At 34.2% G+C, this 12,702-nt stretch overlaps 2 protein-coding genes across 3 annotated transcripts; both read left to right on the top strand.

The window, feature by feature from the left end:
• Window positions 1–6,494: 6,494 nt before the first annotated feature.
• LOC104757702 (protein NRT1/ PTR FAMILY 4.4) lies at window positions 6,495–9,652 on the top strand. Its single transcript, XM_087496106.1, has 5 exons — window positions 6,495–6,761; window positions 6,912–7,129; window positions 7,697–8,125; window positions 8,276–8,394; window positions 8,501–9,652. Exons 1-5 carry the CDS (start codon window positions 6,617–6,619, stop codon window positions 9,387–9,389), a joined length of 1,800 nt encoding a protein of 599 aa, XP_087352232.1. The 5' UTR covers window positions 6,495–6,616; the 3' UTR covers window positions 9,390–9,652.
• Window positions 9,653–10,608: 956 nt separating this feature from the next.
• On the top strand, window positions 10,609–12,688 carry LOC104757703 (putative beta-1,3-galactosyltransferase 8). Of its 2 annotated transcripts, XM_087496108.1 has the most exons (7): window positions 10,609–10,717; window positions 10,940–11,155; window positions 11,245–11,309; window positions 11,401–11,643; window positions 11,745–12,044; window positions 12,127–12,252; window positions 12,341–12,688. In XM_087496108.1, exons 2-7 carry the CDS (start codon window positions 10,967–10,969, stop codon window positions 12,603–12,605), a joined length of 1,188 nt encoding a protein of 395 aa, XP_087352234.1. In that variant the 5' UTR covers window positions 10,609–10,717; window positions 10,940–10,966; the 3' UTR covers window positions 12,606–12,688. The 2 variants fall into 2 exon arrangements, with proteins under 2 accessions (XP_087352234.1, XP_087352233.1); XM_087496107.1 differs by lacking the exons at window positions 10,609–10,717; window positions 10,940–11,155; window positions 11,245–11,309 and having other exon boundaries at window positions 11,411–11,651.
• Window positions 12,689–12,702: the final 14 nt, after the last annotated feature.

The raw sequence follows: 12,702 nt of genomic DNA, 5'->3' as shown, positions 1-12,702 counted from the left end.
GAGAATTAAGCGTGTTTTGAAGTCCTCTCAACCCCTAAATGGCTAAATCAACTTGCAAAAAAACTTAACCAAGAGGTAAGTCTTGGAGACAACCTTCAAATTTGAATACGAAATTATGTTTGGGACATTAATTGCGTTAGTGAGAATCGTAAATTCAATACTAAAGATCAGTAAGTAGAATACGAAATTATTATTAGAAGATTAATTAGACGTATCAACAGGTTCAAAGATGAATTGCAAGACAATAAGATTTTTTGGATGGCCACATAATTTGCTGATGAATGCGCGTGATGAACTTGATTCTACACACTAAGACATGCATGGCTTAATCCTAACATTTGAGAGTACTGTAGAAGCAAAATCTCATCCACAAATAATCATATAAAATTATAATCGAACACGTGCATAAAATAAAAATAAAATTAAAAAAAACTGAACCAGAATAATGTTATACATTCTCATATATACTAATAAAAAATAGGCCAACTAATGCTTTTTTTTTTTTTTTTTTTGAACAACAAGGCCAACTAATGCTTAAACCATCTTTTCTCAAACTTTTGGTGTTTTCTAAAATTACGTAGATATCATTTTCAAAACGTTGATAAATTTTGATAATTGCCAAAACATACCAAACTTGTCTCAATACTTTAGCACCCACTAACTTCCACAATATACTTAATTTAGTACAGGATATTATGACACATAGATGTAACTTTTTTTCAAAAAAAAAAAATGTTGTCTTTATACAAATTTTAATAATTGTTGTGGTATTAACACGTAAGAAATAAAATAAAAAACTATCTTTATATATAGGAGATGTTAAACCAAATAGGGACAGATTCCCATCATTTTTTTTTTCTATTTTTGGTTTGTCAACGCCATACCTTTCTTTACAATTGTTTAATTCATTGGTGTTTTATAGTAGTATATAGTATATAAATATGTCTCTCTTTCTTTGTGTTGGAATTAAACCACCGACTTATCCAAGAATATTTGACCAACGCGACATTGTAGATTTCCTTTTTAGCTTAATCGTCAAGGATAACTAGTTGTTTATAACAAAAGTGAAATATGTGAGTTGAAGACCGAAGAGTATTGCATCCGTTAATTAGGGCTAGCTAACTTAATCTAACCGACGCAAAAAAAAAAGTTGAAAAGATTTTGTGAAAAAGGGACTCTTGCATCGAAGCTACCTTTCACCTAAACGTTTGTACAGATTATCAATCAGTTCGTGACTATCCTAGTTTGTCGTAAGACGCGTAACTATTACTAAACCACAACAATTAATGAAAAGTTTCCAGTTTGGGTCACATAGGAAGGATATACAGTTTTTTTTTAGGTCACATTTATAAGAAATTGAATTTTTAAATCCGTTAAAGATAACTCATATGTCTGGTTCAATATTTTAATAGGAGCCATAATAGGGTTTTGACAAACAAAATTAGTAATTTAGCTATAACCATGGTTGATCACATTACACCACTACAAAACGAAAAAGCTTTATAAATGAGAGGAGCCAAAAGAAATCAAAAGGGTCAATGCTGGCCATTACCATTACAACCTCACACCGACCACATTCGTCCCCTTCATTACGCTGTATCTCTAAAGGCTAAAGCTAGAAATATGGGTAAAAGTCATGTACCGTCCCTTTTTGTGTTATTCCTATTACAAAATCCTCGTTATTATGCATTGTGCTTCCGGTATGACATGAAATTTTATATTCGAGACGTGTTTCTTAAATAAAACAGAATCTATATAAAGTAAGCCAAAACGATCTGAAAACCAAGAGTGTGTGTAGATCTCAGCCAAGATTCACTCTCATTACCAAAAATAATGGAATGGGAATGGAACAAATTCTTTTTGAAATTTTATGAAATATTTTAGAAGTTCTCTTATCAAATAATTTTATTATCATCTGTGAATTTTGAGTTTCCTATAGATTTTCTTTTTGCTTTTCCCATATATATTTTTGCTTCTATATGAGTTTGAAAACACTTGAAATATGGATTTTGATTGGCCTTAATTCTCGTTCGTAGTTAGTTTATTCTCGTCTTAATAAAAATTGTACTATAAAATAAGTTTTTTTTCAAATGGCATGAATCTCGTTTCCGTTTCTTGCATTATCCATCTCATATAGTATAAAGTTTTTCAAACTTTTAACATTATAATAAATAAAATTAACTAGTCCACCAATTTTTTAAGAGGTTTATTATTATATAAAGTTTCTTCCTTCCCCGGTTGATCGAGTTGTTGGGACTGTGCACGATACAAGGCTTTTATTCACTCAAGTGGGAGAAAAAAATGAAAGTTAAGTGCAGAGTTGTTTCTAGAAAATCCAAATGTTAAGAATCAATATATAATCAATCGTCCAAAAAAAAACAATTAGAAGTAAAATTAAGTTCAGATTGAATTCGACCCCGCAAATTAATGATTCATTTATGTTTTAAGAAATTTGTGTAGAGTATATTTAGACTTTGATTGGTATTTTTATTTTCTTAAAAAATATTTGTGTATTTATATTATTTACCTCAAGAGTTTTAAAAACATTGTCGTTTATTGATTAGGCCGATTGTTTAGGAAATATCTGTATGGATAAAATACTGTTTTGTAAAATTGGAAACTTAATATTAATTAAATTAGTTATAAACTTAATACTTAATGTTAAAGGAAGTGATTCCTATTGTTTTGGAAATTTTATTAGCATAGAAAATCTTGTTTCCAAAAATCAAAACTTAATACTAATTAATTAAATAAAAATAAATTAATAATTAATGCTAATGGTATGATTGTAAATATATTGCAGTTTCAAGATTTATTTGCTAAAAATGTATATATAGATGGCATAGAGCTCTCCACACATCAGTTTTTTCTCAAATGTGTTTCTCTATTAATATATAGGGGATAACCATACCAAATAGCAAATACATATTCACACTCCATCTTGGAAAATTTAATTCATCCAAAATATATTTTGTTATTTCACCGTCTATAAACTGTTCAAAAATATGTAACGTTAGCAATAGAGTGATTAGGATGGTGGAGAAAGAATGAAAGATCGAAGCCAAATGTTTATCATATAGTTAAAACACCAATTGTGACTGTTATATAGTTGACCTTGACCACCAATCATTAATTATATTTGCATATATAATACACAAACGCAAGTGCTCAATATCAACTTCATTTATTTTTTTTATTTTCTTGTAATTTTTTTGTTTTTAATAGTTGGAAGGACAAGCGTACGTTACACACACAAACTGATCTGTAATAATACAGTAGGGTGAGAGTGGAGTGGTAGGGCAAAAGATGGGAGAAAATGCATAATGATGAAGAAAAAAGTCAACGTAGTTTCTTCTTGAGAAGAAGTATTCTTCACTTAAACACTAAACAAAACCGACCATCTTCTGCTCTTTTTTTTTTTTTTTTTGTTACCACTCGATATGTCTTTCCTGTTATGATATGTGTATTAGTGTATATAATATATATCCCACACGGCCACACATGAATAGAAGCATAAATTAAGTGTGTGACTCAATGAGACTAAAATGTATATATATCATGGATGTGTTACTGACTAACTGTTTACGGTAAAGATTTAACCGATATATTTTTTTCCAAGCTTCCTTCACTCTTCTTCTTCTCGATCCATTAAGTCTATTTTATAAACAAAAAGAAAATTCAATATATCTTGCGTCATTTAGATAAATTGACCCTAATCACGGAGTGCAAGATTCTGGAGTCTTCACCTTAAATGTTCTCTTTCTTGTATATACAGACCTAATTAATTATCCTAGAAAAGTAACCTAGAAAGGAGATCAACAAAGCTGTGTTAATCAAATTATAAGGCTATGTGACTAGTTTGTTAAGTTTTTCGAGACCTACAGTATACATTATATTATGTTAAATTTCATGGATTTATAATTCATATTCAATTCGAAATAATATCTCTTATGAATGACTTTAAAGTCTTCTTGGCTTTCATATTTTGGGATTTTAACAAAATTTAATTTGTTACAAAACAGAGAAGAAGAGAGGCATGGAGCCAGGTGATGAAAGTCAAAGAAGAAGTTTTGATATACGACACCTATACAAATAAATAAGTAGAAGATATTCCTCCGGGATGACAACTGGCTTCAAAGAAGAAAATTAAGGATTAATTATCGGTTGTATTTGGTCGAACACGATCATACACATTGAATTTGGTCGCATACGCCTAAGAGCATTTTAGATGTTGACAATTGTGAATTGTTAGTAGTAGGTCATACCAACAAAAGCACGCAAAAGTACAAACCAAGATAAATAAATATATATATAAACGGTTTTGATATTGAGAAGCAAAAAAGAAAGGCTCTCAAGGGGAGGCCATGGAGTTGATAGTGTTGTATTCTATTGCAAATTTAGTGAACTTTGGGGTACAGTTGTATCCAACTTATAAGTTGTATCCATTATATTGTTTATACATTCATCAATGAATAATGTCACACACGTCTCTTCATTTCACTTTCCCTTTTGTGATGCTTGCTTGTATTGGACTTCATTGATTTGACTATTGTAAGTATAGTGTAAAAGTAGCTTTCGTTTTCTAGCCATTTTTACAATTTATATAGAAAGGTAGTGGGGACCGGTCTAGATGAAAAAGATTCATGTTTGGTTTTGAGTACTAGACTAAAAAAACAGTTTGTCCCCGGTTGCATTTAACTTCTGTTTGGTCAGCCGTTTGAATTTGATTGGTTTTGGACGAGCTGTTTTCTAGAAAGTGTCGATTATGTTCGTTCCACATCCAAAGTTAGAAAGTAGTGGAAACTTGAACAACTAACTTAGTATGTTGTCGATCATTTGTTATGCGTATACATAAAAGTTAAAAACCAGATAAATACAATAAATCCCGTATAAATACACTGAGACACATGGAAATTAGGGGTCAGATATGATGCGGTCGATAGAGCCATCACTATATACAAACCAAATCCAACTAATATATATAAGCGCCAAGAGCTGTATCATATTCATTGTCTTTCAAGAATACAAGTTTCAGTCTTATTAAAACTTGCATGTATCTAAGAACCTATTTTACACCAACAAGGAATGCTGGATCGGGCCTCTTAGTCTTACATATCATAACATGCATGATATGTATTTGGACCCAAACTCTAACCTTATTCATCCTTCTCTAATTGTGGACATGTTAGATACCTACCTTATGATATTTCTTTTCGATTCAAATATTCACAATCCGTTTTTCATAATATGTTTTTAATAACATGTTATGGTTTAACACATGTGATCTTATAAACATAACAAAAGAAATATAAATAGTAGCATCACTTGGTATAATCATTTTTTTCCGGAAAAGAAGATCTTATCTACTTATTGTCATGGGAGGAAAGTTATGGTCGGGATGGGGAATTTGTAATGCCTCCAACTATATCCTGATTTGACTTTCAAGACGGATGAAAAGATCCCACAAACCTTGATCAATGAGTAAAATATTATTGTAGTCTCACGTATGTCACTTTGTATGCCCCCACATTACTAAAGTAATCTGTGCTTAACCTAATAATATATCGCATTGATAAGCCAAATGATGATAACATTGATAAAAATGAAAATTTTAACCGAATTTTTAATCTATTAGTTTAGATTATTGTGTTATAGTTTTATCAACATATAGTAGAATATGTAGAAATTTTTTTGGGATACTCCAATTCTAAAATTCTGTGATTTTCTGAATTTTCGCCATAAAGTTGTTTTAAATGTTGGTAAAACTGAATACCTTCGAACTTAAAACTTGCATGCATGTCATACATACACATTAATTATCTTCAATCCATCAGTATCGGGTCGACTATACATATGTACGTTAGATTGGTAATTACTTAAATCAAAATTTGTGATAATCCATAGAAAAGTGTCTTCAAAATTAAATTATGATGATACTATAAACTTGGTTAGTTCTTTTTGATGTGAAGTTTCTACTATTACTGACGAAAAGGGCTAAACTAACACTGATGGGAAGGGAAGATTCGTCAAAGGTTGTCATCATAATTAAATCGCAACTTCATATATCAACCGTAAATGTCAAGAAAACATATTGTAGTAAACAATAGTTTATGCCCCGGAGCCACAGGCCAAAGTTGAAATTTGCTTGTAATGATGATGATGATGCATTTTAAACATATTGGACAGTGGGTCCGTTACTTCCCACTAACACACTAATAAGTTTAGTAAGCTTAATTATTTGATACATCCGATCAAACCAAGTTTTAGAAAATAGAAGGTTATGAATAATGCTAAATTACCAACAAAAATAATTAAATAGTATTTTCTAATTAAAAATTAACTTCTCTTTATGAGAGTTCTATTCATTAGAAACATTTACACTTTTCAATATTGAAGTCTAATTTCTAATTTAAAACTGATGTAGAGTTTTATTTTGTTTTATTGTATAATATTTTTATAGTTTCTTTCTCATGATTTTTTTTAAGAATGAACGAGACATTATAAGTACCTCCTCGCTCCCCACCTCGTTTATTTATCTTTGTGCCAACTCCTTCTAAAGCAGACCTTATATCTCCCTTTCGTTGACATAATTCAAGAAATTAACATAGAAAGAGCTATGGATGTTCGTGATCTATCTGAAGAAGCTAAAAGAGGACTACACATGTCCGAGGAATCATCGGACGATCTTTGCGTTGATTCTCGAGGTCGACCATGCAGGCCAAGCAAGCATGGTGGTACAAGAGCTGCCCTCTTTGTTCTAGGTATCCTTCCCCTTCTATCGTCAACTTTAACTATGCACATCGACTAGCTAAACCAGCTTGTTGCATATATGGCCGGGATGGTCCATGCTATATATAGGTTATATTGATTGGGCTATGTTTATATTTATCTATCATCTATGTTACGTTTAGGTCTCCAAGCTTTTGAGATGATGGCTATCGCAGCTGTTGGAAACAACTTGATCACATACGTGTTCAATGAAATGCATTTCCCTTTGTCCAAATCCGCAAACCTCGTGACTAACTTCATAGGAACGGTGTTTCTTCTCTCGCTTCTTGGTGGCTTCCTCTCTGATTCCTACCTTGGAAGCTTTCGCACCATGCTCGTCTTTGGCATCATCGAAATTTTTGTATGTATACTCTAGCTAGCTCCCTTTTCACCTTTTCTCATTTCTATTTTAGATGCTCTTGAATATTCTACATCACTTTTCATCTCTAACTAGTAACCTTGATTTAAACGGGCTATTAAAAGTATTTATAGAAAAAAAAAGTCAAAAACTTTAACATAAAGTTGTAATGAAAGTGCATTATATGAACTAAACCTTTCTTGCTGAAACTTTCGGTTCTTTGGAAAAGCAAATGTGTTGTATAATACTGTAGTTTTATTTTCACTAGGTTATATAATATGTTAAATTGACAATATAATGTTCTTGTAGAAAATAGTACCTCACAATATATATAGTCTTGGGACGAAATTTACGGTTGCATATTTGATATTAGCTAGGTACACTTAAGTTTCAATCCCTCGCTTATATAAAGTAACACGTAACCTTGAACATATATTAGTTACGTGAACGTCATACACATATCTATGTGTAGTTATCTAAGAATTTTAGTTATGAAATATTCGAGTAATGTTGGTTGACAAAAACTAAGAGAAGTTTTTGGCTAACAAAAACATGTAACAAATAAAACAGGGTTTCATACTATTGGCAGTCCAAGCTCATCTCCCAGAGCTAAGACCACCAGAATGCGACATGAAGGGCACAATACATTGCTTAGAGGCAAATGGTTATAAAGCGGTCACTCTCTACGCCGCACTCTGTTTGGTGGCGTTAGGGAGTGGCTGTCTCAAACCGAACATCATCTCTCACGGTGCCGACCAGTTTCAAAGAAAGGATTTGAGGAAGCTATCAAGTTTCTTCAATGCGGCTTACTTCGCCTTCTCGATGGGCCAACTTATTGCACTTACACTCTTAGTTTGGGTGCAAACGCATTCTGGCATGGACGTTGGTTTTGGTGTCTCCGCGGCTGTTATGGCCGCGGGGTTGATCAGCCTTGTTGCTGGAACTAACTTTTATAGGAATAAAGCATCCCGTGGTAGCATCTTCACACCAATTGCTCAGGTAAATCAAGAACCGTATTGTTTTTTTTTTTTTTTTAAAACTCATAAAATGTATTCATTTCACTTATAAACTCAAACATGGGCCTTTGATACATTTTGAGGCATATAAAAGAGTTTTGATCTTGACTTCTGATTTTTATCAATCGATCAGGTCTTTGTAGCAGCGATCACTAAACGTAAACAGATTTGTCCTTCAAACCCAAACATGCTTCACCAACCTTCAATGGATCTCGTTCGTGTCAAACCTCTCCTTCATACTAATAAGTTCAGGTAATATGTCATTAATCTCTTTATACAATAACCGCCAAAACTGACTAACCAACTAACTAAGTAACTAACTAACTAACTAACTAAACGCTCTTTTCTTGACGTGCAGGTTTCTTGACAAGGCTTGCATCAAGACGCAAGGCAAAGTAATGGAGAGTCCATGGAGACTCTGCACAACCGAACAAATCCATCAAGTCAAGATTCTGTTATCAGTCATACCGATATTCGCATGTACTATCATCTTCAACACTATCTTAGCTCAGCTTCAAACTTTCTCTGTTCAGCAAGGAAGCTCTATGAACACACACATCACAAAGACTTTTCAAATCCCACCTGCTTCTCTTCAAGCCATCCCTTACATCATTCTCATCTTCTTTGTGCCTCTCTACGAAACGTTCTTCGTCCCACTCGCTAGAAAGGTCACGGGAAACGATTCCGGAATCTCTCCTCTTCAGAGAATTGGCGTTGGACTGTTCTTAGCGACGTTCTCGATGGTTGCAGCTGCTTTAGTGGAGAAGAAGAGACGAGAATCGTTCTTGGAACAGAACGTAACGCTCTCGATCTTTTGGATCGCGCCTCAGTTTCTGATATTCGGTTTATCAGAGATGTTTACAGCCGTTGGATTAGTGGAGTTTTTCTACAAACAGTCTTCAAAGAGTATGCAGTCTTTTCTCACGGCATTGACTTACTGCTCTTACTCTTTCGGGTTCTATCTTAGTTCTGTTCTTGTCTCGGCTGTGAACAGAGTTACTTCTAGTAATGGATCAGGGACGAGAGAAGGTTGGTTAGGAGATAACGATCTTAACAAAGATAGATTAGATCACTTTTACTGCCTCTTAGCTTCATTGAGTTTCATCAACTTCTTTAACTATATTTTCTGGTCAAGATGGTATTCGTGTGATCCATCCGCGACACATCATAGCGCCGAAGTCAATAGCTTGGAGGATTTAGAAAATGGAGAAAATAAGGATTCCACGAGGGAGAAGCCTAGAATTTGACTATGTATGTTAGAGATCATCTTGTTGTAACCCTTTAGGAGGGATACTAGAAGGAATAATTTTGAGGATTCTATTTGCTTATTAATCCGGTTGTAATCATATGTTTTGGAAATGGCGGGGTAGAGTCTTTTTTGTTTTGGTTTTTTTTTAAATTTTTTTATATATTTGGGGTTTGTAATGATGAAGAGTTAGTTTGAAAGGTTTAGAGAACTTGTCTTTTGACTTAATTATGTATCAAGAAGCTAGTTGGTTTTGTGATGTGATTGATAATGTTTTTAGTCTCGCCAAACCGTTATAACTGGCTAAAAGCCTAAAACAGCGTTTTTGTTTGGCAATTGCTGTCTTTTGACCTTTGAGCCATATGATGAGTCCATAGATTTAACACATCTTTGAAGTTGGAAAGAGATATGGTCTATTCCCATAGATATTGACATCATCAGGTAAAAGATAGAGTGAGGTAAGCATCATTGCTTGTAACCTTTGGGCCGACAGAGAAGGTCCACACAACTCACTGCTCCATTGCTACAGCTCAATGGATAGTAGTGTATTTCACCACTACATCTTAAATATATGAGTTTTTTTTGTGTGTAATTTGAGCATCATCATTGACTTCGGAAAGAAATATATACTATAATGTGTATGTTCATTATTCTGCTTTACTTTTAATTGAACAATACATCTGAAGGGCTTTACCTTAAAGGTTGTACAGCAGCTCAGTCCACGAATGTTTCCAGCCTCTACAAGATGGACCGACCCATTTTGATAGATAAATATGTTTGTTTCACTACATAACAGAGCTCTTTACAAGTCACATTAGTAAGATATCACTAGATATTTTTAGCTATGTTTGAGTCAGTCTCTAAAGAATATAGCGAATCATTGTCATGACTCTACAATAGTATTTACAAGCATTAACATAAATATGCTACAAATCAGGTTACATATGTATCACTTTAATGCCAAGTTCTGGCTATCTCTATTCTCTGATCAAGAAGTTGAGTCATGTGTTGCGGAAGCCGCACAAAGCGCATCAAGATATGTTAGCGCCTAAAGTGTTGTGTAAAAAAAAAGTAGAGTTATATTTTTTTGTAATATCTGCTATATGCAAATAGTTAGTTGGGACATGCACATTGCATGACAAGACAGTCAGATTGAGAGAGAGAGAGAGAGAAGCAAAACATAAACGCCATTGCCGTTCTGCAACTACATTCTTGTTTTCATTTTATTTAAATAACATCTCATGAACATTCAGAACTTGTTTCTTAATCTGACAGCTCTCATCTCCTCAGAATTTCCGTCCCTTTGGTGTCTCACATGTGCTTATAGAGGTATGTTCATGATTCTCAAGCATATATATTAAGACTTGAGTTTGTTAAGGTTATCATTTCTTGTGAAAAACTAGAGCCTAGTTACTGTAAGAATTTGAGTTCCTTGATGTAGTTTTTTAGCATCATCATGTTCATCGAGTATGGTAATGGCATGTAATGAAAAATACAGAGACAAGTATATTGATTATGCTTCATCCTCATCATCACAATGATGTTCTACAGATTTAGCACTAAGGAGGCGCAGAAGAGATGAGGGCTAAAGCTGCTTCAGGGAAAGCTATAATAGTGCTGTGTCTTGCTAGCTTTCTTGCAGGCTCATTGTTCATGAGTCGAACTTTGAGTCGCTCTTACATATTTGAAGAAGAGGATCACCATCTCACAAAGCATCTGTCTACTAAACGTTTAGACATTCAAAAGGACTGCGATGAACATAAACGCGTAATAAACCCTTCTATACTTTAACTAACACTTGCTCATGTTCATATATATGCTCACTAAACCACAAGTGTTTTCTCTTTGTTGATCAGAAATTGATAGAAAGCAAATCCAGAGACATAATAGGAGAAGTATCCAAAACCCACCAAGCAGTAAAGTAATAAAACCATATTCGTTTTCTATGTTTCCTTAGGTAATTGAGACAGAGGAGGTACTAAAATCTGATTCTTTCTTGTGGTTTATAACATATCATTGGAGAGAACAATGTCAACGTTGGAGATGGAGTTAGCAGCAGCACGTACCAGCGATAGAAGCAGTGAGTTCTGGAGCGAACGGTCAGCGAAAAACCAGAGTCTACAGAAGGTGTTTGCAGTGATAGGCATCAACACAGCATTCAGCAGCAAGAAAAGACGAGACTCGGTGAGGCAAACATGGATGCCAACAGGCGAGAAGCTAAAAAAAATCGAGACAGAGAAAGGGATTGTTGTAAGGTTGTGAAGTAAGCCACAAGTATCCTCAATTCACTACTTTAAACACACATACCAAACTTCAGTCATATAAAACAGAGAACGTTTGGATTTTTATTTGCCAGGTTTGTGATAGGACACAGTGCAACACCAGGAGGAGTACTAGACAAAGCCATTGATGAAGAAGATTCAGAGCATAAAGATTTCTTGAGACTAAAACACATTGAAGGATATCACCAACTCTCAACAAAGACAAGACTATACTTCTCAACAGCAACTGCAATGTATGACGCAGAGTATTACGTGAAGGTAGACGATGATGTTCATGTCAATTTAGGTATGCTTGTTACAACACTTGCGAGATATCAATCAAGACCGAGGATTTACATTGGTTGCATGAAGTCAGGTCCTGTTCTTTCACAAAAGTAAGCAAAAAGAAGTGACCTTTATATAGCAAATTTGAAACCATTGGATGCAACATATGACAAAAAAAGTTTGGAAATGTAGGGGAGTAAAGTATCATGAGCCAGAGTTTTGGAAATTTGGAGAAGAGGGTAACAAGTACTTTAGGCATGCGACTGGACAAATTTATGCAATCTCAAAGGACTTAGCTGTATATATCTCCACTAACCAGTAAGTTTTCAGAATCCATGATGTAAAAGATTACTCTTTTGGGGGTTTATGGAAAGGAATGATTCAGTAGTGGGCATGATGTGCGCAGGGGAATACTGCACCGGTACGCGAACGAGGATGTGTCATTAGGAGCGTGGATGCTAGGGTTAGAAGTGGAGCATGTGGACGAGAGGTCAATGTGTTGTGGAACACCACCGGATTGTCAGTGGAAAGCACAAGCCGGGAACGTGTGTGCAGCGTCGTTCGATTGGTCTTGCAGTGGGATATGTAAGTCCGTTGATCGTATGGCTCGTGTACACCAAGCTTGCGCGGAAAGAGACACTCCCCTCGCTAATTTTCGCTTCTTGTATTGAGGTTTCACTTAAAACTTTGCTTAGTTAAAACTTAAAAGAATAAGGAAGGTAAAATAGTAATAAAAATAAAAAAAACTTGAGACTACATGACTTTTTT

This window comes from Camelina sativa, chromosome 17, assembly GCF_030686135.1.
Source record: "Camelina sativa cultivar CO46 ecotype springtype chromosome 17, ASM3068613v1".
In the NCBI taxonomy this organism is placed as follows: Eukaryota; Viridiplantae; Streptophyta; class Magnoliopsida; order Brassicales; family Brassicaceae; genus Camelina; species Camelina sativa.
Note: the sequence above shows the minus strand (reverse complement) of the source record. Positions and strands in the feature narration are given on the sequence as shown.